The sequence below is a fragment of the Echinops telfairi genome, unplaced genomic scaffold (genome assembly GCF_000313985.2).
Source record: "Echinops telfairi isolate 266 unplaced genomic scaffold, ASM31398v2 ScPeMD7_3533;HRSCAF=4204_0, whole genome shotgun sequence".
In the NCBI taxonomy this organism is placed as follows: Eukaryota; Metazoa; Chordata; class Mammalia; order Afrosoricida; family Tenrecidae; genus Echinops; species Echinops telfairi.
Window position 1 is genome coordinate 10,390,520 of NW_022107431.1, and position 24,671 is coordinate 10,415,190.

General features: G+C 50.7%; 1 protein-coding gene across 1 annotated transcript; it reads left to right on the forward strand.

The window, feature by feature from the left end:
* The first annotated feature begins 604 nt into the window (after nucleotides 1–604).
* TMEM242 (transmembrane protein 242) lies at nucleotides 605–24,355 on the forward strand. Its single transcript, XM_004701934.2, has 4 exons — nucleotides 605–692; nucleotides 1,418–1,518; nucleotides 8,915–9,052; nucleotides 23,943–24,355. Exons 1-4 carry the CDS (start codon nucleotides 605–607, stop codon nucleotides 24,042–24,044), a joined length of 429 nt encoding a protein of 142 aa, XP_004701991.1. The 3' UTR covers nucleotides 24,045–24,355.
* The last annotated feature ends 316 nt before the right edge of the window (nucleotides 24,356–24,671 follow it).

Here is a 24,671-nt window from a genome sequence, read left to right on the forward strand (position 1 = left end):
AGAAATAAAACCCGGGCCTTAGACCCAGGTGACAACCGTCACACCTTTCCCAAGAAGTAGACGATGGGCTGGGGCCTCTTTCTGAGAATAGTGGAATGTGAGCGCTGGCCAAGACGTGGCATAAAAGAGTAAGGCTGCTCAGGAACCCTGAGCTCCGGGGTCTCATTGAGACCCCAGCCCAGTCGGCCTCCTACCATCAGGCCAGGGCAGTGTCTCAAGCCGACAAGACAACGTAGTCCACTTCCAAGGTCATTGCCATGGTCCTCCCTTGCGCTAGCCTGGGGACTTGGGGCGGAGCCTCGCGGATTGCCCGCCCCTCGGCCGGGGCCGGGGCGGAGCCTAGCGAATTCCCCGCCCCTCGACCGGGGCCGGGGCGGAGCCTCGAGGATTCCCCGCCCCTAGGCCGGGGCCGGGGCGGAGCCTCGAGGATTCCCCGCCCCTAGGCCGGGGCCGGGGCGGGGCCAGGAGCGCTGTGCACCGGGCGTGCGGCAGCCGCGTTCTCAGCGTGCACCGCGGAAGAGGTCGGCGGCGGAACCTTTCTCTCCGCCCCGCACGCGCATCCGCCCGGCCGACTCGGCACCGGAAGCCGTGGCGACGCGGAAGCATGGAGGCCGCGGGCGCCGGGGCCGGGGCGGCAGCCTCGCGCCTGGAGGCTCGCGAGCCCTCGGACGACCGGCTTTTCTTGGTTAAAGGTGTGATGTGTGTGGTGCGGGTGACCGAGTGAGATCCCAGGGCCCGGCCTGGCGTCAGCGGACAATCCCCCGTGCACCCCAGTGTATCGGAGGCGCCCCAAGGGCGAGGACAGGTTCCCAGGCGCTGCTCCTGTCCGTGCTGCCCCCCCCCCTCCACCCCCACGCCTCTGCACCTGCCTTGTGCCGCACGCCCGATTCTGGTCCCCACGATGCCATTGTGTTTGTCCCCACGGGAGAAGCCTCACGCCATTGCTCCAGGGAAGAGGGGAAGGGACCCTGCGCCCGTTCCTTGCACCCGGGATGACCCTGGGACCTGAGGTGCTGAGCGCTCTCTGGGGTGACAGCCCATATCTTTTTACCTGGAAAGCCCTGATGTTGCAGGGGTTAAGTGCTTGGGCATGCCAACCCACTGGCTGCTGCACGGGAGAGAGATGAGACAGTCGGCTTCCCTAAAGGTTACAGTTTGGAAACCCTATGGGGGAGTTCTGCTCGGTCCTAGGATTGCTATGACTCAGAATCCGCATCTGGGCTGTGTGTGCCTTTTTTACCCCAACGGGTTTATCACCTACCACTGACCAGAGCTGCTCAGCCAGCGTTTCAGATTAAAAACAAAAATAGTACCTTAAATAGTGCCTAAGACGTTCTCATGTACACCTTTTTAATTCCACTTTTGTTTGTTTTCCATATGCATCCCTCCGGCCCACCCGATCCCCGCCTCTTGACAGGTGGCATTTTCCTTGGGACTGTTGCTGCCGCGGGAATGCTAGCTGGATTCCTTACGACGTTATCACTGGCTAAGAAGAGAAGCCCTGCCTGGTTCAGTAAGGTGTGTGACTCTGAAATCCATTCACAGCATCGATACTGTTTACAGGAAATGGTTGCTGTCTGGTACAGGAGAAGTAAAGAAAGCACCGATGGCCTTTTATAATGCTTGAAAAAGCAAGCATTTCTATACATTTTAGACCCAAGAAGTGTACCTCTTAACCGGCATTAATAACAATATCCAAGAACAGCTTTATTTTCTAACATGTGGGTGCTTCTAAGTGCTGTTCTAAAGGCTTTTTTTCAAATTCCCTTATAAGGTACTGTGGTCCCCACTCACAGATCAGGAAACAGAGGCACAGATGGATTAAGTGCCTTGCCCAACAGGTCACTTTCCATCTTTGATTACTTGCAGGGAAGAAATGACAGGATCGGTTAGCAGCACTATTCAATAGACTTCATCCACTAGCCTGGGAACCCGGGAACTAATTATAATACAGTTTCAAATTGTACTCCAAAAGAACTTGAAAACGACCCAACTTTTCAGCTGGGGACAGTCTGCACTACTGTCATTTCGGGAGGATGATCACCACCAACTTAGAGTCAGGTTTTCGTTGTCGCAGCGGAGTCCCCTGCTAGAACACTGGGAGTTGTAAGCCACTGGGCGGGATCGTTGAACATTTTTCATTGCCATTCTTTGAGTAAACAAAGAGGGAAGAAGTACAAGCTAATGTTGCCAAAAGTTCAAGATTTTTCCGAAACTGGTACATTTCATATTTGCATAACATCTACCTCATAAAATCATTGTGCCATTCATTACCTGTGGCACTGTGAGTCAAAATATACATATGCCATGTCTGCTCAGTTAAATAATACAAAGGGGCTTCAGAAAGACAAAGATATGGGATTTTTCCCTGAACTCTGTGAAGCCCCCTAATATACATACACTCATATAGCTAACTGATCTAAAGTAATTTGGTGTTCCAACTTAATATGATGGCATTGTAAGAATCTTTCCAATACCTCCTGAATTATTTTAAGACCGATTTATGTAATAAATAGTCAGAAAGGGTGTCATTAGTCATCTTTCTGACACAACTACAGCTTCTGAGAAATTGTCAAGATAAATCTTAAAAAAATATTTATGTGTTATAAAAATATAACCAGCTACTTCCGTGATGTAAAGAATATGGTTTTTTTTTACGAAATAATAATTTATAAATTATCAAGGGTTCATGAGGGAGGGGGAAAAATGAGCTGATAGCAAGGGCTCAAGTAGAAAGCAAATGTTTTGAGAATGTTGGCAACAAATGTACAAATGTGCTTGACACGATGGATGTATGGATTGTGATGAGTTGTATGAGCCCCCAATAACATGATTTTTTAATAAAAAGCATATATTTTTAAAACGTCCAAAATATCAAAATGTTATATAAGAGTGCTTTGCTGGGAAAATAACTAGGTTGAACATTCTTTTTTAAAAAAATTTAATTTGATTTATATCAAATCATCCCAGAAAACTGAATAAAAGCTAAAAAAAGAGAAAAAGAGCCTTGTTCTCAGGAACACAGTTGCTGTTCTGACAGACATTGCACAGCTGAGTTTTTTAGTTTCTGTGCCTACGTAATAAAGTCGTCTTGCCACTTGCTGTGTTGCAGAGTGCAGGGCAATACCTGCAGACTCAAAGGTGTTGTAACTCCAGAGTCTTCACGCAGAAAATTTCCTGTTCTGTTTTATCCTGAGCATGCTGAGTACAGTGTGATTCCTTAAGCTTGGGCTTTCTATGCCTTACTTTTCACGTACCATGTGTACTCAAGTACGAGCTGACCGAATATCAGCCGAGGCACCGAATTTTACCACAAAAACTGCATTAAAACTGTGCTGGAAACACTCGGCTGACACTCGAGTATGCACGGTAAGTCAGGACAATCCTGTGGCAGTGGGGAATGTAGCTTTGTCATGTAGCTGTCACTCAGAGCTAAAGACCTTGGTCTCACATTCATTTTCGGCGAGTTCATCTTTTTCTCCAGAGAATCAGCCAGTCCGTGTTCTTTTTGAAATTTCTGAGCAGGGCATATGAACATCCTGGACTTCTTTTTTATTTTTTGGTGAACTGAAGAATTCACCCCCCCAGAGGAAAAAACTGTGAATGTTTTCAACATCAAGCTTCCACTAAAATTTATTTTGGGGAGGATAAAGAGAATGACAACGACTTCTTTAATCTCGGCATTGTTTTATGAGTGTGATGTGATAGAATTGCGAAATGTGCCAGTTTGGTTGGTTGGTTGGTGTTTTTTTTTTTTAAATCTAAAAAGCAAAAATAAGATTTTAATCTTCTTGCTATGCCATTAAGGATTCTTTGTATGCATAGTTATTACCCGTTTGTACTTGATTTAATGAAACAAATATGGTTTTGTGTACATTATATATATTTATTTGTATATTCATATGTATAAAGGAGCCTTGATGCCATATTGGACTAAGTGTTGAGCTGCTAACCACAAGGTCCAAAGTTTGAATCCACTAGCTGCTCCACAGGAAAAGTTGAAACTGTCTACTGCTGAAAAGATTTAAGTCTCAGAAACCCGCAGGGACAGTTCTACCCTGCTCTGTAGATTTGCTCTGAGCTGCAGTTGGCTCGATGGCACTGAGATGTATAAATATGTATTTGCAAAAATTTACATATTTATTTATAAACCATTTCCGTATATTTTACATATATATGTGTAAACATGGGCTCATTTTTTTTCTTCCTGGGGAATGACCTATGTCTCTAAAATAAAATTTAGGCCAGAGCATGTCAACGGGCCCTGGTTTAATGCTACTATTTCTGGAGGGAAATTCAGGCCAGTTAAGTAAGCTAGTAGGTGTGTGTGAGACATCGTGGTCCCTAGGGGACCCCTGAAGTGACAGCCATTGGGGAAAAGGGCTCAGATCAGTGAGAATGTTCTTTCTAAAGGTAGAAAATGGCTGAAGAAAAATCTCCCTCATATATGACTGGGTTTCTCTACTAAAGATGTAAGCCATTTCCAACTACAGAAGGCTCCATCCTGAAGCGGGGCTTGGGGTGCAGAAGTCAGGCATCCTGGGCGCTCTCCACAGCCACACTCGGAAGCCCTGCATCGGCACTGCAGAGAGGAAATGTAGACTCGAGTGGAGAGCAGGTTCCAGATGTTACAAATGAGCTCTCTTATCAGACTAGCTGATTAGTTTGATGCCATTATAATTAAAATGCCAGTGATGAACGTTGGGAGAAATCTTGACAGAATTTTCTTGCTTTTTCTGGGAGGATTAATGTACCAACAGCAAATACATTTCTTCATAAAAGAGTAATGTACTCTCTCTGGCTATTAAGACTTTTACGGTCATATATATATTTGAGAGGGTACCCCGCAAAACAATATTTTACATGGAATTAAGTCAGTCGTACTGAGTTCCTCAGACAGTTTAAACCATTCCCTCCTGGGTAGATACCCATGAAAACTGAACGGAGGCATTCCACCAAGCACTTGCACACCTGTTCAGAGTATTGGAGCTCATGCCGGCCGGAATGCCCTGCAGCTGATGAAAGGGATGCTCGCGAAGCAGCAAGACCCGGGGGAACTGGAACTCACAGACCACCTTGTCTTTGCCAGTCCCAAAGTGTCCATCCCATGGAAAATAGTCACGCTTTCCTGCTCTGACAGGTTTCCGCCTCACCTAGGTCTCAGCTTTGAAGGGTTCAGGGCTGGCTGGAGTAACACCCAGCCATAAAAATGGAGTCGGTTTGTGCCATGTTGTGGGTGAACCTTCAGAATATTATGTTCCGTTAACGGTGCCAGACACCCAAAGTTACACATTGTATGATTGCATTTGTATGAACTCTCCAGAGCAGATAAATCTAGAGCAGTGGTTCTCAACCTTCCTAATGCTGCGGCCCTTTAATACAGTTCCTCATGTGGTGAACCCCAACCATCGAATTATTTTCGTTGATACTTCATAACTGTCATTTTGCTACTGTTATGAACCGGGCGACTCCTGTGAAAGGGTCGTTCAACCCCCAAAAGGGTTGCAATCCACAGGTTGAAACCACTGTCTTAGAGGAAGGGGACTTTTCAAGGAACACTTCCTGGGAGGAGGTGAGCAGAATCGAAATTTGAGAAAAGATGTGGGATATAAGCCACGGTGAGGACTTTAAATGTATCCGCAGAATGGCTGCCCTTGTCTTAAGAGGCACTTCTAGCTAGACGGCAGCTCTTACTGAGGAATTAGAAAACCACCGTGCCCTCCCTACTCGGGAGCTTCAAGGCCCAGCAGGTAAAAAGCTGCACCTGCACTCACTGAAGCACTCTCACTGCCAGGAGGCAGACAGCTGCACTAGCTGTCGAAGAAAGCATGAGGAGCCAATGTTGAGTGTACAGGCTGGGTGTGAGAGGTAAGACTGAGAGAGGACATTGGATCTGCAGGATGGCAGGTATTAGCCTGAAGCCAGAACCAACCTCTAAGTAGATGGCGATGGGGAGAGGCTATCTCTCAGGCATTTATGTAGCGGGCTGCCCTGGGTGTGACAAGTTGCACTTGCCCTGTGTGACTCCAGCAAGAATCACTGGGGTCGCTGGGCCTCTGGCAGGCAGAGGGCCCTCCCAGGTCCTGCTTCAAACAGCAGCCAGCCAGCAGTGGGATGCAGCGCTTCAGAAAGCACTGACCGTCCCCTCACTGGAAGCAACGACAGAACAGTTGCCATTAAGACAATCCTGACTCCTAGTGACCCTGCCTGTTAACAGCCTCCAGAGGAGTGTCATGGCTGTGACTTTCTGACAGATCACCAGGCCTTAGGAGGTGCCTCTATCTTCATTGGAACAGCCAGTTAAGCCAACCTTGCAGATCCTAGTCCAGCATCGCCTTGTTGGGGCCTCCCGGTGAAAGCAGGGGTGTGGGAAGAGACCCTGAAGGTGCATCCAACTCTGGGATTCCAGTGTAATCTAGTAGCATTAGGAAGTTTAATGCTGAATTAAAGATAAAGATACAGCTCCAATAGTACTGGTCCTCTTTGGAGGACAGTCTCTAGGGTGACCCACCACTGCCATCAAGTTGATGCTTACACACAGTGCACAGCCTTGTAGGAGCGGACACACTCACAGCCGTCTGGAGCGTTTCTTATGCCCAGCTGGGAGGCATCGGTCCCAGTCCTCGTGCTGGGTGACCACCCTTGCCCTCTTTTTCTGAGTCGTCTCTCCCATGAGCACATGTGCTGCCCCCACCCCTGCCTTCCCTGTCGGACCTCCCCAGCTGCTCTCATCAGTCTGATCCCAAGACACGCATCCTTTTCTAGTCTAACGAACGACTGTTGGGAGCTAAGACTTCAGGGGATATTTTCAGTTTAAGATTTAAAGAGTCTCTCAGGGCAGTAGTTTTGTGGGCTCATCCAGCCACCAGAGCCCCAGAAAATCCGAGTTCCACACGAATTTGAATTTTTGGTCTGTAGTCGTCTCCCGCCCCCCCATCAAGATGTGTCTATAGACTGTGAGATCAGAAGGTTCAATGATGGCAATGGACACCATCCAGTTCTGGTCTCACAGGAACGGAGGCAGCTGTTCACAGAGGCAGTTCGATGGGCATTCCATATGCTTCTCTTAGTCTAGACTCTCCTCCTCCTCTGTTGCTCTAAATGAGCAGAGACCTGTTGTGCAAGAGGATGGCCTCTTGAAAACTCTGTGCAGTGAACTGGGAGATCGACCAGAGGACTGAATGTGTTATTGGGCCAATTACTTTGGATGTCCTCTGAAACCATGACTTCAAACCTCCGAATCAAGAGCTGCATCCATAAGGTTAGCTGTACTAAGTACCCTAAACAGCACCCTTTTGTTGTCGTCATAAATGTGCCTGTCACACAACGTTTGCCAAGTCAGCATTTTACAGCTATCCAACTTGACAGCAATTACATTAATCAGCTGTACAACCTTTACCCTTAAAGAGTGCAATTTTCCCATCACCGTAAAGTGTGAAATTGTCTTTGTAAATGGAAACAAGTCCCTGGTGTAAATTAGCTGAAAACAGTCATTACTAGGTAGAGCTCGTTCAAATGCATACTTTCCTAGGAGCAAAGGAAGCAGTAATAGCACTTGCAGGCCAACTTGGAGTTTTGAATTTAGGATACCCAATTATGAGCCATTCATTTAATCTCACGGCTTGCCCTGGACTTGAAATGTAATGTCATGAATTTAAAGAACTTATCATTTTTCCCTGTCGGTTATCTGCCAAACCCTACTAAATGCCAACAAAATAAACACGGTGAGAGACAATGAAGTTGTAGCCATAGACACTTTTTTATGTCTGACTAGAAACCAAATTATTGTGAAAAATGGGTGAATGCCCAACAGCCTAGTGAGGACTAAGGTATGGCCCCTACATTAGTTTACCCTTGACATTTTGCCCTGTCCTTCCCCCTATTTGTGGCTGCTTGGGATACAGCTTATTTAACACCACTGACACAAGGTGTCGTCGTCACCAGTCATCTGCATCCTGTGAAGACTTCAAACACGGGTCATGGCCACACTGAAGTGAGAGGTTGGCATTGACTTGGCCACGTGATTTTACTGTCTACTAGTTCCTGTGCGTTAGCTTGATCGGCACTTCTGGTGGCTTGAGAGGGCTGGGTAGAGGAACCCGCACACTTTGTATATGAGGCTACTCCCCAGCACGGGCCTTTTGAAGGGCTGTAAGCAGTTACACCAGGGCTGGGTCTCAGAGCAGCATTCCCCGGCCACCCGCATGCCATGATCTCTGACAAACCGGAAAAGAAACTTGAAATCCACCTGAAACCATGGATAACTTCCCTTGCGAAGGTGAGAGGGTGTTTTCTTAAATGAATGAGCCAGGTGTATCAGGCTTCGAGGATTGTCTTGGTGTGCTATTTGCCCATTTGGAGTTTTATTTGCATTTTCTCTTTAGACCTAAATGTTCTTCAGCCTTCGGCCCATTTGCTTTGACATACAGGTTTTCCCAGTCTGACTGACTGCACAATAAGGAAGCCTATTGATCTGAACTCCTTTTTAAACTCATTATATCAGGGACTCTTACAGCTCTTATTGATCTGAACTCTTGTGAGAAGGCAGTTGCCTCTCACTTCTACCTCCGCCTCCATGGTACCCGGCCCTGCTCTGATCACGATGCCTCGCATACTCCAGGGTGTGTCAGTCAGAGAAAGCCGGGCTTGGGGGGTCCCCAGGGTCATTTCCCACCCACAGTGACCCCCTCGATCTGCGCGCAGTTTCCTTGGCATGCATCAGCAGGTCCCTACCCCAGGCGACGGTGGGTTATTCACGGGCTCAGTTATGACTCGACTGGAGCCAGCGTGATAGGAGGACATCAGAACCCCAGCGGCACGCAGCGTCCTCGGAGCGATTCCTTCCCAACACTCAAATATTTACCTTTCTCCTGCGTGGATCCTTCTCACCCTGACCTCTCTGTCTTTGTCTCAGGGCAGTGTGGCCACGGCGGCCTTGCCGGAGAGCGGGGCGGCCCTGGCCTTGCGCGCACTGGGCTGGGGCTCGCTGTACGCCTGGTGTGGAGTGGGTGCCATCAGCTTCGCCGTCTGGAAAGCGCTCGGCGTCCACAGTGTGAGTAGCAGCCCCGGGAGGAGCATCTGTGAGTTCGTCCCGCTGTGCAGTCTGCACCTCCCTCCCTTCTCCAAGGGGCATCGGGCCTGGCCCTGCCATAGAAAATGGCAACAGCGGATTGACGGAGTCGTCACTACTCACCAGGCAACTTCTTACAAGCAAATCACATAAGTAACTAGATATTTGAAGGTGAAATCTGATCATTTAAGAACGTAGATGGTGCTGTGGCATAAGTGTTGGGCTGCAAACCATGAGATCATTAGTTCAAACCCACCAGCGATTCCTTGGGAGAAAAATAAGGCTGTCTGCTCCTGTAAGGGATTTACAGCCTCAAAACCCTGTGGAGCAGTGAGTTGTACTCTGGCCTGTGAGGCTTCTCTGAGTAGATTCGAACCCAAGCAGTGGGTTTTCTCTAATAGAATACTTCGTCAACTTCCTATGCCGTTGGGCATCCATGTATATTAAACTTCATTGTAAAATATTTAATACACTTTAAAATGACTATTTAAATTATGAAAAAGTGGAACCGACCAGACCGCCAAGGCTTTTGGCCTGATGACGGGACAGTGCACAGGACCAGTGGGAGAGGAGCAGGTGTTGAGGGTCCTCGTGATAGTGTGGGTGAACTAGAGAAACAAATCCACAGAGACTCACATATGTGTAAGAGAGTTTCATATAAAGGGTAAGTGTACATTCAGAAAGCATCCCAAGCCCATAAGTCCGACATTAGCCCATATGCCAGACACCGATCTACAAAGTCCTCCTCAATTTCATAAAACACACACAATGACGCCGACTGCAGAAGGAAAGCCGAGTCAGTGAGCGTGTGAGCATCTCAGCTCTGGCAGGGTCTCCACGCGGCTGCTCCAGAATCAGGGTAGGTCCCTGTGGCTTCTCCTCAGGGACTGAGGCAGAACGCTAGCTAAGGCAGCCACACACTGGTCTGACCATCAGAGAGCAAGAGACCAGCGAACCAGCAGGGTGAGGTTCGCCAAGCCATTTATCTCCACCCTTCAATTAAACTCAGGTGTTATCAGCCAGGCTGGCACAATAAACCTTAACTAGCACAGTCCTATTGGAAGCTCAGTATGGACTTGAGTTTGAGAGGTCTATCCGAGAACCAGGTGGTGGTTCACGGTGAGCAGAAGTCTAGACTTCCAGGGAGAGGGGTTGGGGGAGCTGTACAGGTCAGGGTGTCGGGCTCAGCACCACACAGGTGGTATTTAAAGCCATCTGACCAGGAGGGCTCACCAAGGAAATGGGGCACGTCTGGGGTGTAGCTGTTGGGGAGGGTGAGGACCACAGAGCAAAGGGGGCTCCCAAAGATAGAGGGGAAACAGGAAGCTGGTGTCCTGGGAGCCACGTGAAGCAAGCTCTCCAGGAGGCGCGGTGGTGCTGGGTGGCGCTGTAGGCTAAGTACTGCGCTGCTGGGCACAAGGTTGACAGTTCAAACCCATCAGCCACTCTGGGGGAAAGTGGAGGCTATTTGCTCCCACGGGGATTTATTCTTGGGAACCCAGTGACTCTGAGTAGACCCAACAGCAGTAGGTTCGGGTCTGCTGGAAATAGTCACATGAGCCCAGTGTTGACCATTCTTTGTGACTGCCGGTGTGGCAGCCTGTGGGGAGTGGCAGGGTGAGGCCTGAGGGAGTGGACTGAGAGAAGCAGGGCCTTCAGGAAGACCGGCGAGGCTCTCACTGTGGAGTGGGAGAGAGAAAGATGGCCACAGCTGGAGTGCGGCCAGCACGCGTTGTGTTCTTGTCCTGAGGTGTGTGCTCATGGGGGGACCTGTGCAGAGGGGAGTTGGTCCTGCCAGAGTGACGGGACTCGCTGAAGCAACAGCTGTGACCCTAGCAAGCTCGCCACACTCCGCTCATCACTGGACACCGGCCTTCTGGGTCTCCCGCAAGGCATGCGGGCACACGGGCTGCTGCCCTCCAAGCTGAGCAGCTTTTCCTTTCCAAGGGACACTGCTGGCCCCCTTGTTCGTAATGAGACAGTCAAGACCACCCGAGCCAGCTAGAACCTGTGGCCACAGTCTGCCCAGCACATCCTGCTGTCCTCCAGCTCCAGCTGAGGCAGTGGGGACTTGGAGCGGGGAATGGCATTGCCCGACATCGCAAAACTCGTACCGGCTGAGTCCAGGTGGGGCCCAGGTTTGGCTGGCTTCCCTCCCTCAGCTGAGATGGGAGCTGTGGGGTTCATGGTCAGGGGCTAGGCTGAAGCAGGGGCGGCTAGTGAACACGGTTTTGCTTGTGACCTGGTCCCACAGTTCTTGACAAGCTGGCCAGTCTTTCTGCTGCCTCGTCCCCCAGCATCCCCACCTCCAGCACTTGGCCTCACGACAGGCCATGCTCATCACATGAGGAGAAGAGCCCTGCTTCGGCAGTCATGGGCAGTGGGGAAATGCTGGGGGTATAACGGGAAGGGAAACACGGATTCATATTTAGAGGTAGTATGACTGCAAACCTGGGGAAAAACTGGGGCTAGGCATGGTTTGAAGTATGTGAATGAATTAAGAGCTGGTGGCTGAATTACTTTTACTTTTCACTATATTTCTTATAGCTTACATACTACTTTAGGAAGAACAGTATTGGTTTTTAAGAACTGTGCTAGATTTTACTTTTACTCATTTATACTGATCAGACTGCGTATGGTATCTCCTTTCGGGGGGCAGGCAGGTACTGAGTCCTACAGGTATGACGCTGTCAGCTTCCCTCGCACGACTGACTGAGCACTTACGTCGACTGCGTGGAATGGAGGGGTGACGGCTCCACCCTCGCTGAGGTAGGCCAGAACAGCAGTAAACCTTGGAGGCATTCGGAAAGAGAGGCATAGGAAGGAGTCGACGCAGGCGTCTACACACCCACGGACTGTTGCTGCCAGGTGCTGTCGAGTAGTGACCCTCTGCTCCGCACAGCGAACGCTGCCCAGTCCTGCACCGCCCTCAGCAGTCGTGATGCTTCTGACCATGGCTATAACCACATTGTCAGTCCATCTTGCTGAGGGCCTTCCTCCTGACCCTGACCCACTTTACCAAGCACGGTGTCCTCTCCAGAGACCTGTCCCTCCTGACAACATGCCAAAGTCCGTGTGATGACGTCTCAGCAAGCTTGCCTTTAAGGAGCGCTCTAGTTGTCCGTCTGCTGGAGACGGATTGATTTGGCCTTTTGGCGGTGCGTGTACGTTCAGTGTTCCTCACCAGCACCACAGTTCCAAGGCCCCGTTCGTCTCTGGTCTTCCTCGGTCACTGGCCACCTCTCGCATACATACGAGGTGATTGGAAGCACCACACCTCGGTCAGCGGTACCTAAGCCCTCAAAGAGGCAGATTTGCCTTTTGATACTCCAACGAGATCTTTCTGTAGCAGATTTGCCCAATGCAATGTATCATTTGACTTCCCGACTGCTGCTTCAATGGAAACTAAGAGAGATATTTCCTAACTTCTAGTAAATGTTTAGATTTTTGAAAATACAATGAGTCTGATTTAGAAGTCATAAGAATGAATCAACTCAACGTTCCATAACAAAAATTAGGTCATTTAAATAAAATTATGCACATGAGAACTTAAGCTTTGTAAGCTAGACTGTGTGGCCTTTTGTTTGTAGAACGTGAACATCTCTACAGGACTACTTAGATCATTGTTTAAATAAAATGAATCATGGTGCTGGTGAAGAAGATTCCAAGTACCAGGGACTGCCCAAAGACCAAACAAATCTGTCTTGGAAGAGGAACAGCTAGAGTGCTCCTGAGAGGCACAGATGGTGTGCCGTCATCTCACATACTTTGGCATGTTGTCAGGAGAGACCAGTCCCTGGAGGAGGACAGCAGGCTTGGTAAAGTGGGGGTCAGGGAAAAAGGAAGGTCCTTGATAGGACATATTGACACCGTGGCTGCAACAGTGGGCTCAGACACAGGAACAACTGTGCGGATGGTGCAGGGCCGGCGGGGTTTCCTTCTGTTGTGCACGGGTCATTAGGAGACAGACTGGACTCGACGACACAGTGAAATATTTAGGGGAGAAAGAGCTTCCTGCCCTGGTGACTTGGACGTGAGGAGACTTGGACCCCAGAAGAGAGGCTGCAGGTACGCTCCCTTCCTTCACACAGGTCCTGTGGTGGTGGCTTTCCATGTCTGTCGGCTCGTGAAAGCCGAGTGCTGATGTCATTTATTTACAGCAGCAGCTCTCAGTAATCTCTTCCTTCAGAAGATGCTTTTGTGGGCCTGAGCCAAGTCACCTAGGCTTGGCTCTTGAGTTGGAAGCCTGACTGGCCTTACTGAAGAGCTCCCTGCCGTAAGACCCTGCTCCGGGGAGTGCAGACAGCAATACTGGGCAGAGGCTTTGCTTGGTCAAATGACACGGTTTTTATCAGTACTTCCTGGCTCTCCTTGGGAAATGTCCTCTATTACTAAGGAAAACATTCTCCGTCAGGAAATGCGGGACCAAATGGTCTAAGTCCAGGAAATGCGGGACCAAATGGTCTAAGTCCAGCAGTCAGTGTGTGGGGCTCCCTCAGAAGAATCTGGTGGGGACAGTGCTGTTGGCTCAGTGGGCTCGCGGCACCCTCTGCTGGCATCAACGGGAACAGGCGGTGTACATCAAGCCAAACCCTCCCTGCCTGTGGTGGCTGTCAGGTTGATGCCACTCACCTTCCACGGAGGGTGCAATGGTGTGCACAGTAGCACGCGCCCATGGTTCTCGGGCTGTGGCCTTTCAGGACAGCTGGCCAGGCCTGGCTGCTGAGGCACCCCTGGATGGTTTTAAACCACCAGTTTGGGGCTAGTAGTTGAGTGCTTAAGACAGCGGTTCTCAACCTGCGAGTCGTGACCCCTTTGGGGGTCAGACAACCCTTTCACAGGGGTCACCTGATTCATAACAGTAGCAAAATGACAGTGATGAGTAGCAACAAATTATATGGTTGGGGGTCACCACAACATGAGGAACTGTATTAAAGGGTCACAGCTTTGGGAAGGTTGAGAATCACTGGCTTAAGACCTGGCCACCTGCTCGCATAGAGCGCAGCCTAGGGAACTCCACAGAGCAGTTCTGTTCTCACCCATGGGTCTGTGTGTGCCTGAATCCACCCAAGGACACCTGGCAGCACAGCAGTGCAGTGTGCAGGCCGGGCTCAGGGAGGTGGGGGGGAGGGAGCAGGTGCTGAGGCTTGGTTTCATCAGGGGGCAGAGATCTCTGCTTAGAGAGCATTTGAGATGCATGCCCCTCACGCAATAACTATGGAAAGATGGTGGGGCTGCCTGGCAATACCCCGATGGTCAAAGGAAAAGAGACAACCGAGCCCGTGTAGGTTATTTCCAAGTGGTGGGTCCCTGAGGGGCGGTGCAGATTCCGGGCCAGGCTGCGCGGTCTTCTTCTCCCTAGAGGAAATCATCCCTGATGGGTAGGAGGGAGCACAGTGGGGCAGGTGGGTTTGGGGTTTTATTCGGAGAGCGATCTTGGAAGAGAAGAGGCACCTCTCTTGGGGCCAGACCCGGAGGCCCTCTCGTCAAGGGCACTTCTTCACCGTGGCTCTGCTCAATAAGCCAGCATTCACATTACTATTCCGTGCCTTTTCCTACCCACCTTACATCCAGCCGGAAGCCCTGGTGGCACAGTGGTTCCAGGAGTTGGGCTGCTAACCTCAAGGTCAGCGATTGAAACCAGCAGCCACTCTGCTGGAGAAAGAGGAGGCTTTCTACTCCTGTACAGCATTACAGTCTCAAACCCACGGGGCAGTTCTACCCTATCCTATAGAGTCGCTGTGAGTCGGAATCAAGTCATGAAGTTATTTTGTTTGCTATTATACTCAGCCTAAGGGTGTTCGCTCAAAGTTTTCTCAAATCCCTTTCTTTTGACTTTTTGGCTAATCTCAAGCTTTACTAATATATCATGCTGCATTTCTCATAGTTCAGGAGTGAACTAGTACAGACAGGAAATTTGTCCTCAGACGTACAGGAATAACTAATTAATACTGAACCCATTATGAAGAGTCCCGGTGGCTTCCTGGTTAAACACCCAGCTGCCATCTGAAAGGTCGGCCGTTCAAACCCACCATTTGCGATGGGAAAAAGCCAAGGCAGCGGTAACAGCCTCAGACCCTCGGGGGCATTTTGTTTTAGTTTTAGTTTTTATGTAGCAGTGTTTTGGTTAAACGAATTAATACAGGAATCTGGAGTAGTGCTCTGTCTATAGGGCCGCCGTGAGACTCGATGGCATTAAGTTTATTAGTACTGCATAACCCAGACTAGTATCAGGATATCGATACCATCCGAGGCTAGCAAGAAGTCAGATGGCTTTTAGGTCCTCATGGTAAAGAAAGCAGTGCTGTGCAGTGAGCACCAGAGCCCACAGCAGGGAGGCTCCTCAGGCATCTGAGACGGAGTGGCTGAAGGCACTGCCCTCGGGGGTGCAGGCCTGTGGCCCCGGACCACGGTCTGCAAGGGAAGGGGAGCCCCTAATAGCGCCATCCCTCCGCCCGGGGAAGCACACTTGCAGCTCCTGCCGATGCTGCCCCAGCCAGTCTCCTTCCCAAGACCCCCAGCACAGTGCTCCTGGTTGTGCAGAGAGGTCCCATCTGAGAGCTCGTGCAGCTTCCCAGGAGAAGGAGTGAGGCGGGCTTCCCTGGAGTCCTCGTTCCCTGACTGGAAGTGACAGCCAAGGCGGAGACAACGGGGACCTCTGTCCCGTCACTCCAGGTCCGCTGAGCACATGGGGCAGCAGGTGGTTGACAGAGACCGAATCGGAGGTCCAGGCTCAGTTTAAAACCAGAAATAAGGACCACTGGACCTTTCTTTTAACCTAAGACACGCGTTGTTTTGGTCTGTTTCCACCACACCTCTTTAAAAATCCTGCCCGTCTCCTTTCCTAAGTGAAACAGAGCCCCGTGCAGTAAGGAGCGTCAGGAGAGCGGAGATAGACGCGCAGCAATTAATAGCAGAGGTCAACTCCACCGAGGGAAGTTTTTGTTCCCAGCCTGACCCGATCATGGGCAAGTGCCTCACACCAGCCCCGCCTGCCTGCCCCCCGGAAAAGGCTCTTCACTTCTCTCCGGTCGTCTTTGTCCTCATTTCTCACAACTGAGCATCAGAAATCGGACCCCGCACCGATCTCCCTAAAGACAGCATTGTGGGCGGAAGCGCCGAGGGCACAGTCAAGAGTGTGTCCTGAGCTGTGGCTGCAGGGACCCGGGACAGGCTCGATGATTACGGACCCCTGAGACACGGGCTGGGAGGTATGTTGCTGGGTGCCCTTGGGTCCGTTCCAACGCACTGTCAGCGTGGGCACAGCAGAACGAAACACTGCCTGCTCCGGTCCACCAGCACGCCCATGTCAGAGTCCCCCCATCGCATTGAGGGCCTTCCTCTTGTTCACTGCCCTCTTCTTCACCAAGCATGCTGTCCTTCTCCGGGGGCTGGTCTCTCCAGACAACATGTCCAAAGGACACGAGAGGAAGTCTCACCGTCCTCCCTTCTAGGAGCGTTCTGGCGGTATTCCTTCCAGGCAGATGCCTTGGTCTTTCGACAGCCCGTGGTACGTGCGCGTTCTTCACCCAGATCCGAACGCATCGACTCTTCTCCAGTCTTCCCTATGGACTGTCTAGGCTTTGCCTGCCTAGCAGGTGATCAGAATACCATGACGGGTCAGTCCAAGCCGCAAAGCAGCGTCTTTGCTTTTTAACACTTCAGAGAGGGCTTCTGCAGCCAATTTCCTCAGTACAATACGTCATTTTGATTTCTTGACTTGCTGCTTCCGTGGGCATGTGATGCATTGGCACACATATATTTCATAATTCCTTTACCAGTGTTTCAGAAAATGAAGTATTCTCTACAAATGAATTTTCTTGACTGAAATATTTTTCAGCAATCTTTGAAAGAAATCGAATGTGCTGTGTTTTTTTACTCAATAAATTATACTGAATGTAATTTAACTCTTGATAACATGTAGCAGGTATTAGTCTTGTGTGAACAGATTCTGGGCTTATAGTCTTCTACATTCTACTTTATTTGCTTTTTCATGATCGCAGTTTGGCTCTTATTTTTCCTTACATCAGAGAGACTGCTGCTTTACCAGAGTAAGTCAAAAAGCATTGCTACAAAACTGTAGAATCCTTTATTAAGCAAAAGTCCCCCAATGTGAAGCTATTCCTTAACATATCCACTGGTGGCCTCATGGTTCCCCACGGGGCTGCTGACCACAAGGTCGGCCGTGGGAGACCACCAGCTGCTCTGTGGGAGGAACGTGGCTTTACTCCCGTGGAGAGTGACAGTTTCAGAGACTTCGGGGGGCAGTTCTACCCTGTCCTAGGGGGTTGCCGTGAGTCTCCGCGGACTCCGTGACAGTAGTTTTTGAGTTGACGATGGTGCTCCCGCTCTCCAGGGCTTCTGCAAGGAATTCTGTGCTTTCAGCGTATAGAGAGCACATCAGACAGCAGTGCTTGTGCCTGTCTCAGAGAAGCAGAGCCGGTGAAGCTTACGTATGGAGGTGGGTAGATATTTCTCTCAGGAAATAGCTCACACAGTTGTACAACAGAGCAGGCAGACTAGAGCCATCCCTGACTCACGTCGCTGCAGGGACTGATCACCATGTAGGCTGTGGAAGCAAAAGGGTCTGAAGTCGGCAGGTGAGGTGGTAGCTGCTGAACCCCAGATGGCAGTGGCGAAGTTTCTCCCACGATCAGCAGGCAATATGCTAGGTCCCTGGCTCTGTCCTAAGAACCAGAGTTCAGATTATAAGCCAAATCCAGCAAAAGAGCTTTGCCAGGTGGTCATATATACTTGAATATTGGGAGCAGGCCACAACCCCAGGGAAGCTCCTTTCTAGTTGATTGGCTGGCTGCTCACAGACGGTCTCATCATGGAGGTGATGACACGATAGGAGATCTCATTATTGCGGATGACCACATCATAACCGATCAGCCAGGTTGACACACCACCTTAACCATCACAACAGCCTCAAAGGACTCACAGTGCGTTCCTTTTAAATAGTGAGTTTGGGAAAGAAAAGGCAATTTGCAGGGTCAAGATCTGGATTGTGGGGGAGGTCGGATAAGGTTGCTCGACAAAATGGTCACCTCCGTGACCCTTGTGAAGAAACATTTCTCAGCATACCTTTCCTGGCCTTTTTCTGACCAACGCTGTTTTCTGTCTTCTTAACACGCACCATGATCATCCTGTGTCCCTTGGGGAAATTATCAAGATGATCCCTTTGAGATCCCAAGAGACAGTCACCACAGTCTTCTAAGCCGGCCCCTCTGCCCCTCAGAGTCCACGGTTAGATTGGCTTTTATTTAAGGCACCAGATCTAACGAGACTAAGCCTCCGTGGACGACAGAGAGAACTTGTCTGCAGCCACTCACTGGTGACAGAGACTTGTAGACACGTCATTTTGTTTGGGATAAGCCTGTGCACGTATGGACTGGGGCCCTAGCAGCAATCCTCTGAGGTTTACCCTTCAGGGTCTTGACTCAAACATATTTCTCTTTCTCAGAGAAATGTCCCAGACCATCCAACCTGAAATGAAGCTGCCTCCTCGCTGCACCCCACTTCCCACCGCCCACACACACACACTCAGTACCCTCTGACATTGGCCCCTTTTATTTTCTTCACAGCACTTGCTGCAAAATGAAATGTTGCCTATTTTCTTGTTTCCTGTGTCTTCCCAGAAAGAATGTACTTATTGTATCTTCCGGGGTCCTGGTGGTGTAGGGGTTACGAGTTGGGCTGCCAACTGCAGGGTCAGCAGTTCAAACACCAGTGGCTCCTTAGGAGAAAGACGGAGCTTTATACACCGAGAAGGGTGACAGAGCCGGAGACCTACAGGGACAGCTTTACCCTGTCCTCCAGGGTCGCCGTGAGTTGGCCTCGACTGATGGCAGGGAGTGTGCGCTGCATCTTCCGAACCTCGAGCTGCCTAGCCGTGGCACATGTTCCGTCCGCATGGGCTGAATGACATGCTTTCTCCGCCTCTGCCATTTCAGTGACCCCTCCTCCCTTGAAAACGAGGCCCCAGTTCTTCGAAGCCGTTCATGAGGTCCTCGCTCCCTGGTCTGGCCCCAGCTAATCTCCAGCTCAGTGGCTCTTCACTGGGGCACTTCTACCCCCAGAAGACCCCCGGAGACCGCTGGATGGCGATAACTGGCTTGTGGTGGGCAGAGGCCAAGGGTGCTGCCCCACCTCCTGCGTGATGGATGGAATTTCCCGGTCTAAGGTGCTAGTAGAGCTTCGGAGGAGAGTCTGGCCGTGGCCGAGGACCCCTGCTGACGGAAAGCTCTGGTCACGTCAGAGCCATGTCCGCTCTGCGCTGAGCCTTGTACTCACAGATTCCCTGGCCTGGACCAGCCTGTCTGTCTCCACCCCGCCCCTCTTCTCCGTGGGCAGTGCTCTGTCCAGGTAGCATCTTGGTACAAAGTCATCTATTTAAGCAGTTTCTACCTCAGATTGAAAGTGCCTTCTACATAAGACTGTTTTCCTGTTTATTTATTGTTAGATGAAGCTCTTGTTACAAAAGACTCCAGTGTGGGTTTTATTGTGTAGGCAGTCGGGGAGAATAGCTGGAATGGATAAAAGGGCACCTCTGCAGTCATAGCTTGTAGCCGTAAAGTGAAAGTCTCTCTAAGTACATACTAATGGAACTTATTTATTGAGCCACATTGGGATGTCTGCCCACCCCCTAATGCTTAAAAGGCGCCCAAGTGGCATAGTGGCTATGTGTGATCCGCAAGGTCCAGAGTTCAAACCCACCGACTGCTCCGTAGGAGAAAGACGGAGCTTTCTGCTCCTGTGGAGAGTGAACGTCTCCGAGAACACAGGGCGGGGGTTCTGCCAGGCCCTGCCTGCACCGGCTCCATGGCAGTGCGCTTGGCTGTGAGTGGTTAACACAAGTGCAGCACGAACGTTGTAAGGAATGACTCTAGACCGAAAATGAGACTTGGGTATCCGTTTTCAGTGATCAGCATACCAAGCCCTGGCCTAATATTTAAGAACCAACGACTGGTTGTTGATCTCAGGGTTCTTTTCTGATTGACACTCTATCCTTAGCATATGTCCATTTTCTTTCTTTTAAGATCATTTTATTGGGAGCTCTTAAAGCTCTTATAACATTCCATATATCAATTGTATTAAGCACCTTTGTACAGATGTTGCCATCACATTTTCTAAACATTTTCTTAACGTTTGAGCCCTTGGTATCAGCTCTTTTTTTTTTCTCCCTCCCTCCCCCACTCCAAAATTGGGCCCTGCATCCCCAGGAAGCCACCCTCAAAGGAAGCCCCCTCAAGGCACTGGGATTTGCGAAGATCCCACCCAAGGATTTGAAAGCTGTCACGATCAGTATCTCTGATGAACAAGAGAACCGCAGCCTACTGATCTCTTACAACTACAATTCCTGTCTTATGATAGATCACAAGGAAGCCCTTTAAATACCAGTGCCGCGCCCTGCTCTGAGTTTCAGACGGCCCAGGCTGCCCACGAACCCTGCACCCATGGCAGCCGCCTTTTTTCCCCACCCCCTTGCAAATCAAGAATTCAGTGCCTCACTCCTTTAAAAGCTTTCCAAAGAGCAAAACACCTCAAATACGTTAAAGGATAAAACTGGTCTCTGTTGTTATGTGTTTCCTTGCATGTCTAGCATCACAGATTTATTTCCGAATGTGACCAGATTTTAAAAATACAGCTTGGTTTTGTGGCTTAACTCAGTAAAGCTGGGTACTGGTTTCATAAATAGATAAGAAATCTCTGCGCTTATCTACCGTTTCATCTGAAATTGATGCACCAGCTTTGCGAGGAACCCCCACGGGCACCTGCCGTTTGACTCAGCCCTCTTCCCAGAAGTCTCTCCAGGGGGCGCTCCAGCCCGGCCTTCCCTCCATCCTCCAGTCTGACTCAGGGCGACCCACGTTACCAAGCAGAGCTGCCCCCAGGCCCTCCATGGCAATCGCCTGTACAGAAGCAGAGGGCCAGGGCTCGAGTGGCCAGTACAATCCAGCCGCACCACCCAGCGACCGGACACTCCTCCTGAGCTGTACCCCTTTCTCTTGTTAGGGCTCGCTCTCTTCTGCCACCCTTCCCGAATCCCTGCGTGTGCCCGGCTCTGTTCTTGGGACACGCTGGGGAGCCAAAGGAGGGTGTCTTTCAGGTCGTGTTGTTGCTGTCAGGTACCCTCGAGGCCATTCAGACTGGCAGCGGCCCCTTGTGCCACAGAACAGAACCCTCCCCGGGCCTGCACCAGCCCGACAGTCATGATGTTTAAGCCCATGGTTGCAGCTGTGGAGGTCCTCTCCCTTGCCCAGCATGAGGCCCTTCTCCGGGGACTGGTGCTTCCTGATGACATGTGACCTCCTGTGTGCACTCTACTGGTCTAACTTTCTCAGCCCTCTGAACTAGAGCGCACATAGGAGGTCACCTTCCTGTGCTCAGAGATACTCGCCGCCTGCATTTTGAATCCAGAACTTGAGGCGGGGTTTCAACTCCGAGGGAGTAACGCCCCCTCAGACAGGGGCCTCTGGGAGGTGGCGGTGGCGGTTGGGAGGACCATGCATCTCTCCATCCCAGCACTCCCCCTCTCGAGGCTTAGTGTGAAGAGCATGCTGCGGTGTGTGGAGAGTTTGTATTGTAGAGACTACTCTCACCACCACCACCCCCTCCTCAAATGGATTGAGTGTAGCTAAGGGGGGAACGGAAGAGGCAGCTATCAGAGATTGTATTTCTGAAGAGGTTCAGACTGTAGAAAGATGGCACTAGAAAGAAGCCATCCAGCTCAAAGCCTGCGTGCCCTTGAGTTCCCTCCAGAACACGTATCTTGAAACCCACCTCCACGCGTCCGAGGGGCCAGTCTGGCAGAAGGGAGGAAGAGCCTCAGGTGAAGGCTTGTCAACCAGGGCTGCATCAAAGAAGCCCCAGTTATCGGATTAAATATGAAAGGAGTCTCTGAACTGTCGACTACTATTAAATAAAGATGACTGTTTTTTTAGCTCGTTTCTCATCTGACAGATAGCTGCCATGAATCTACTGCTAGTGCTGAGAAAGCACAGGCATGTGCTGCCTTCGCTGGTTTGCATGTCACGGAGCTTGTCCCTCGGTCATGTATGTGGGACACGGCCAGAGCTGCCAGCTGACGCCCTTCCCCCAGCCTCCTAGCCCAGCCCCCAGCCCAGCTCAGTGGCTCCTCTACCTGGCCAGGACGCAGGCGTCAGCATTCTCAGACGGAGCTTTTTGCCACGAGTGAGGTGCTGGAGAGGCCACTCCAGGGCCTGGCTTCCACGGAAAGGTGGATAGAATGGGCCTCCTCTTTTCAGTTGGCATCTGTAGCGTAGTGTAAGGAGCCCTGAGGGTGCCGTGAGTGAAGCGTGGGTCAGCCAACTTCAAGGTCAACAGTTCAAACCCACTGGCCGGCTCTGCAGAAAAATGAAGCTTCCAGCTTCCCTAAAAAAACTTACATCCTCAGAAATCCTAGATTGAGGGTCACTGAGTTGGAACCAATTTGTGGGGGACCAACCTCCACAACCGAACAGGTCCTAGGGGATGGTTGTGTGGTTGAGGTATAAAGTAAAGCCACCACAGACAAGGCATGCAAGTGCTCACCTCTCCCATGGCGACCAGAGCCAGAGTTAGAGGAGAGTGTGTTCTCTAGCAAGCTTCTATAATCTCGGGCGTGCAAGCCACGTCACATACATACTGACCAGGAAGGGGGTGCACCAGAGGCATCCCAGTAACAGGAGGGGGATTGAGGTAGGGGTAAGCACGCAATAGGAAGGAGGTACTAGACCAGAGGCATACATGTGACAGGAAGGGACACATCAATCAGGTTGGGCGGCTCTAGAGTTGCGATGGTGGGCTAACCTTAGTCGGCTCTGAGCTGGCTTGACCGTAAATGCCGTGAGCTCTTCCCCAGGGGCACAGTCTATGATCTGTATCAGAAGGGAGGGGCAGACTTAGGGTGGGACAGACAACAGGGTCTGATGGTCTCGCTGGCAGACAACCTTCAATTGTGTATAGTAGCAACTATGGGCTTGCCAGCAGCACCTTAAACTTGACATTATTCTGTGAGAACATTGTGGGGGGAAACTTACTCGGGAGAATGTGACTGGGCTGCATCTCTAACCGTGAACATTGGGGCCTCCCTCCACCAGAGAGTTCTTAAATAGGAGCGCAGAGGATTTGTCTGCATACGCTCTCTGCCCCATATCGCCGCAATGGCAGGGAATTGGGGATTGTTGCAAATAGCTGCATTTAATGGGTTTGTTGGCCTATGTATTTCATCAGCTAGCACGTTTCTGTTCCCTTGGGTAGCAACTTGGTGGGGCAGGTCAGAGTGGAGTGGAAGACGGTCAAGCGTGTTCCAGCTTTGATTCCAACTGTCTGGCTTGAGTGTTTTTAAAATTTTTTCCATTTCAGATAGATAGTCATGTTACTCGAAGGTCCTTCACTCCCTTCCTGTTTTGGAAGGACCACAGTCCACCCCAGACCATCCTCCAGCAGCCGCAGCCTCTCCGCTCAGAGGCTCCACGGTGCCTGGGGGGCTACTCCTGGCGACTTCCCACAGCCCTGAGCCAAGGTCACTGTGGGATGAGCTTTGGGTCCTTCCAGGTGGATACCACATGCTACACACCACCCCTTTGTGTGCTCCGGAAGGCCAGCCGCGGGCACCTTGCTCTTCCTGGTGGGATCAGAGTTTAGAGGCCAGGTGACATCCATGTAGGCATTTTCACTTGATTTACCTACTAAAGATAGAAAGCAAATCATTCCAAGGCTTGGCATGCAGGGGACGCCACTCTGCTCTCCGCCCGAGAGCGGTGGGCCGTCTCAGCCCCCCCGCAAGTTGTCAGTCTCTAATAACCTTGGCCGTTTCCCCGTCTTTGAAAAGTGTTAACTGAGTTTCTTCTTTTCCTTTTTCTAGATGAAAGACTTTCGCAGTAAAATGCAATCGTTATTCCCAACAATTCCCAAGAACCCCGAGTCGGCTGCTGCGGAGTGGGAGGAGGCCTGGAAATCCAAATGAGACGGGCCAGGAGGACCTTGGACAGGGTGTCCCAGGACAGGGGACCCCAGAGAGACGGCGCCTCGGGGACGTGCGGGGCTCGGCTGCTCCTCGGGGTCTTCATCACACGCAGGGACTTGAAAATGGATTTGCCTGTGTCAGGTTAAAAACAATCCTTCTAGAGAGGTGTTTGCTCTGTGATGAGACTCCGGGTCAGGCTTCTGTTCTCGGCTGTTGTTGCTGAAACACTATGTGACCGTGGAGAAAGAAAAATACCCGTCCGATGGAGAATCTTTATAAAAGGACACACGTACCTCAACTTGTCCGAGAAATGAGGCTCAAGAGCTTTCCTTATAACCTTGTGACTTTCAGAATGTGGAGGGCTTACTCCAGTTAGGGAGCCCTGGTAGTGCAGCAGCTAAAGCACTCCACTGCGAACAGCACAGAGGGAGGTTGGGACTCGCTGGCCGCTCCCCTTGAGAAAGACATGGTGGTGGACTTCCCTAAAGACACAGCACTGTCGCCTGCGAGCAGCCCCGCCCCACCTGTGGGTCCGTGAGTCAGCTGGCTCCTGGCAGTGGCTTTGGTTTGGGTTGGCTCCTATTCACAGACAGGAGACAGGCAAATCGAGAGCTTCAGGAAGTGGGC

Excerpts from the sequence above, each read along its gene's own strand:
- TMEM242 (XM_004701934.2), top strand. The coding sequence starts at position 605 with ATGGAGGCCGCGGGCGCCGGGGCCGGGGCGGCAGCCTCGCGCCTGGAG. Across the intron at positions 693-1,417 it reads CCGGCTTTTCTTGGTTAAAG|GTGGCATTTTCCTTGGGACT; the intron begins GTGTGATGTGTG and ends GCCTCTTGACAG. Across the intron at positions 9,053-23,942 it reads AAGCGCTCGGCGTCCACAGT|ATGAAAGACTTTCGCAGTAA; the intron begins GTGAGTAGCAGC and ends TCCTTTTTCTAG.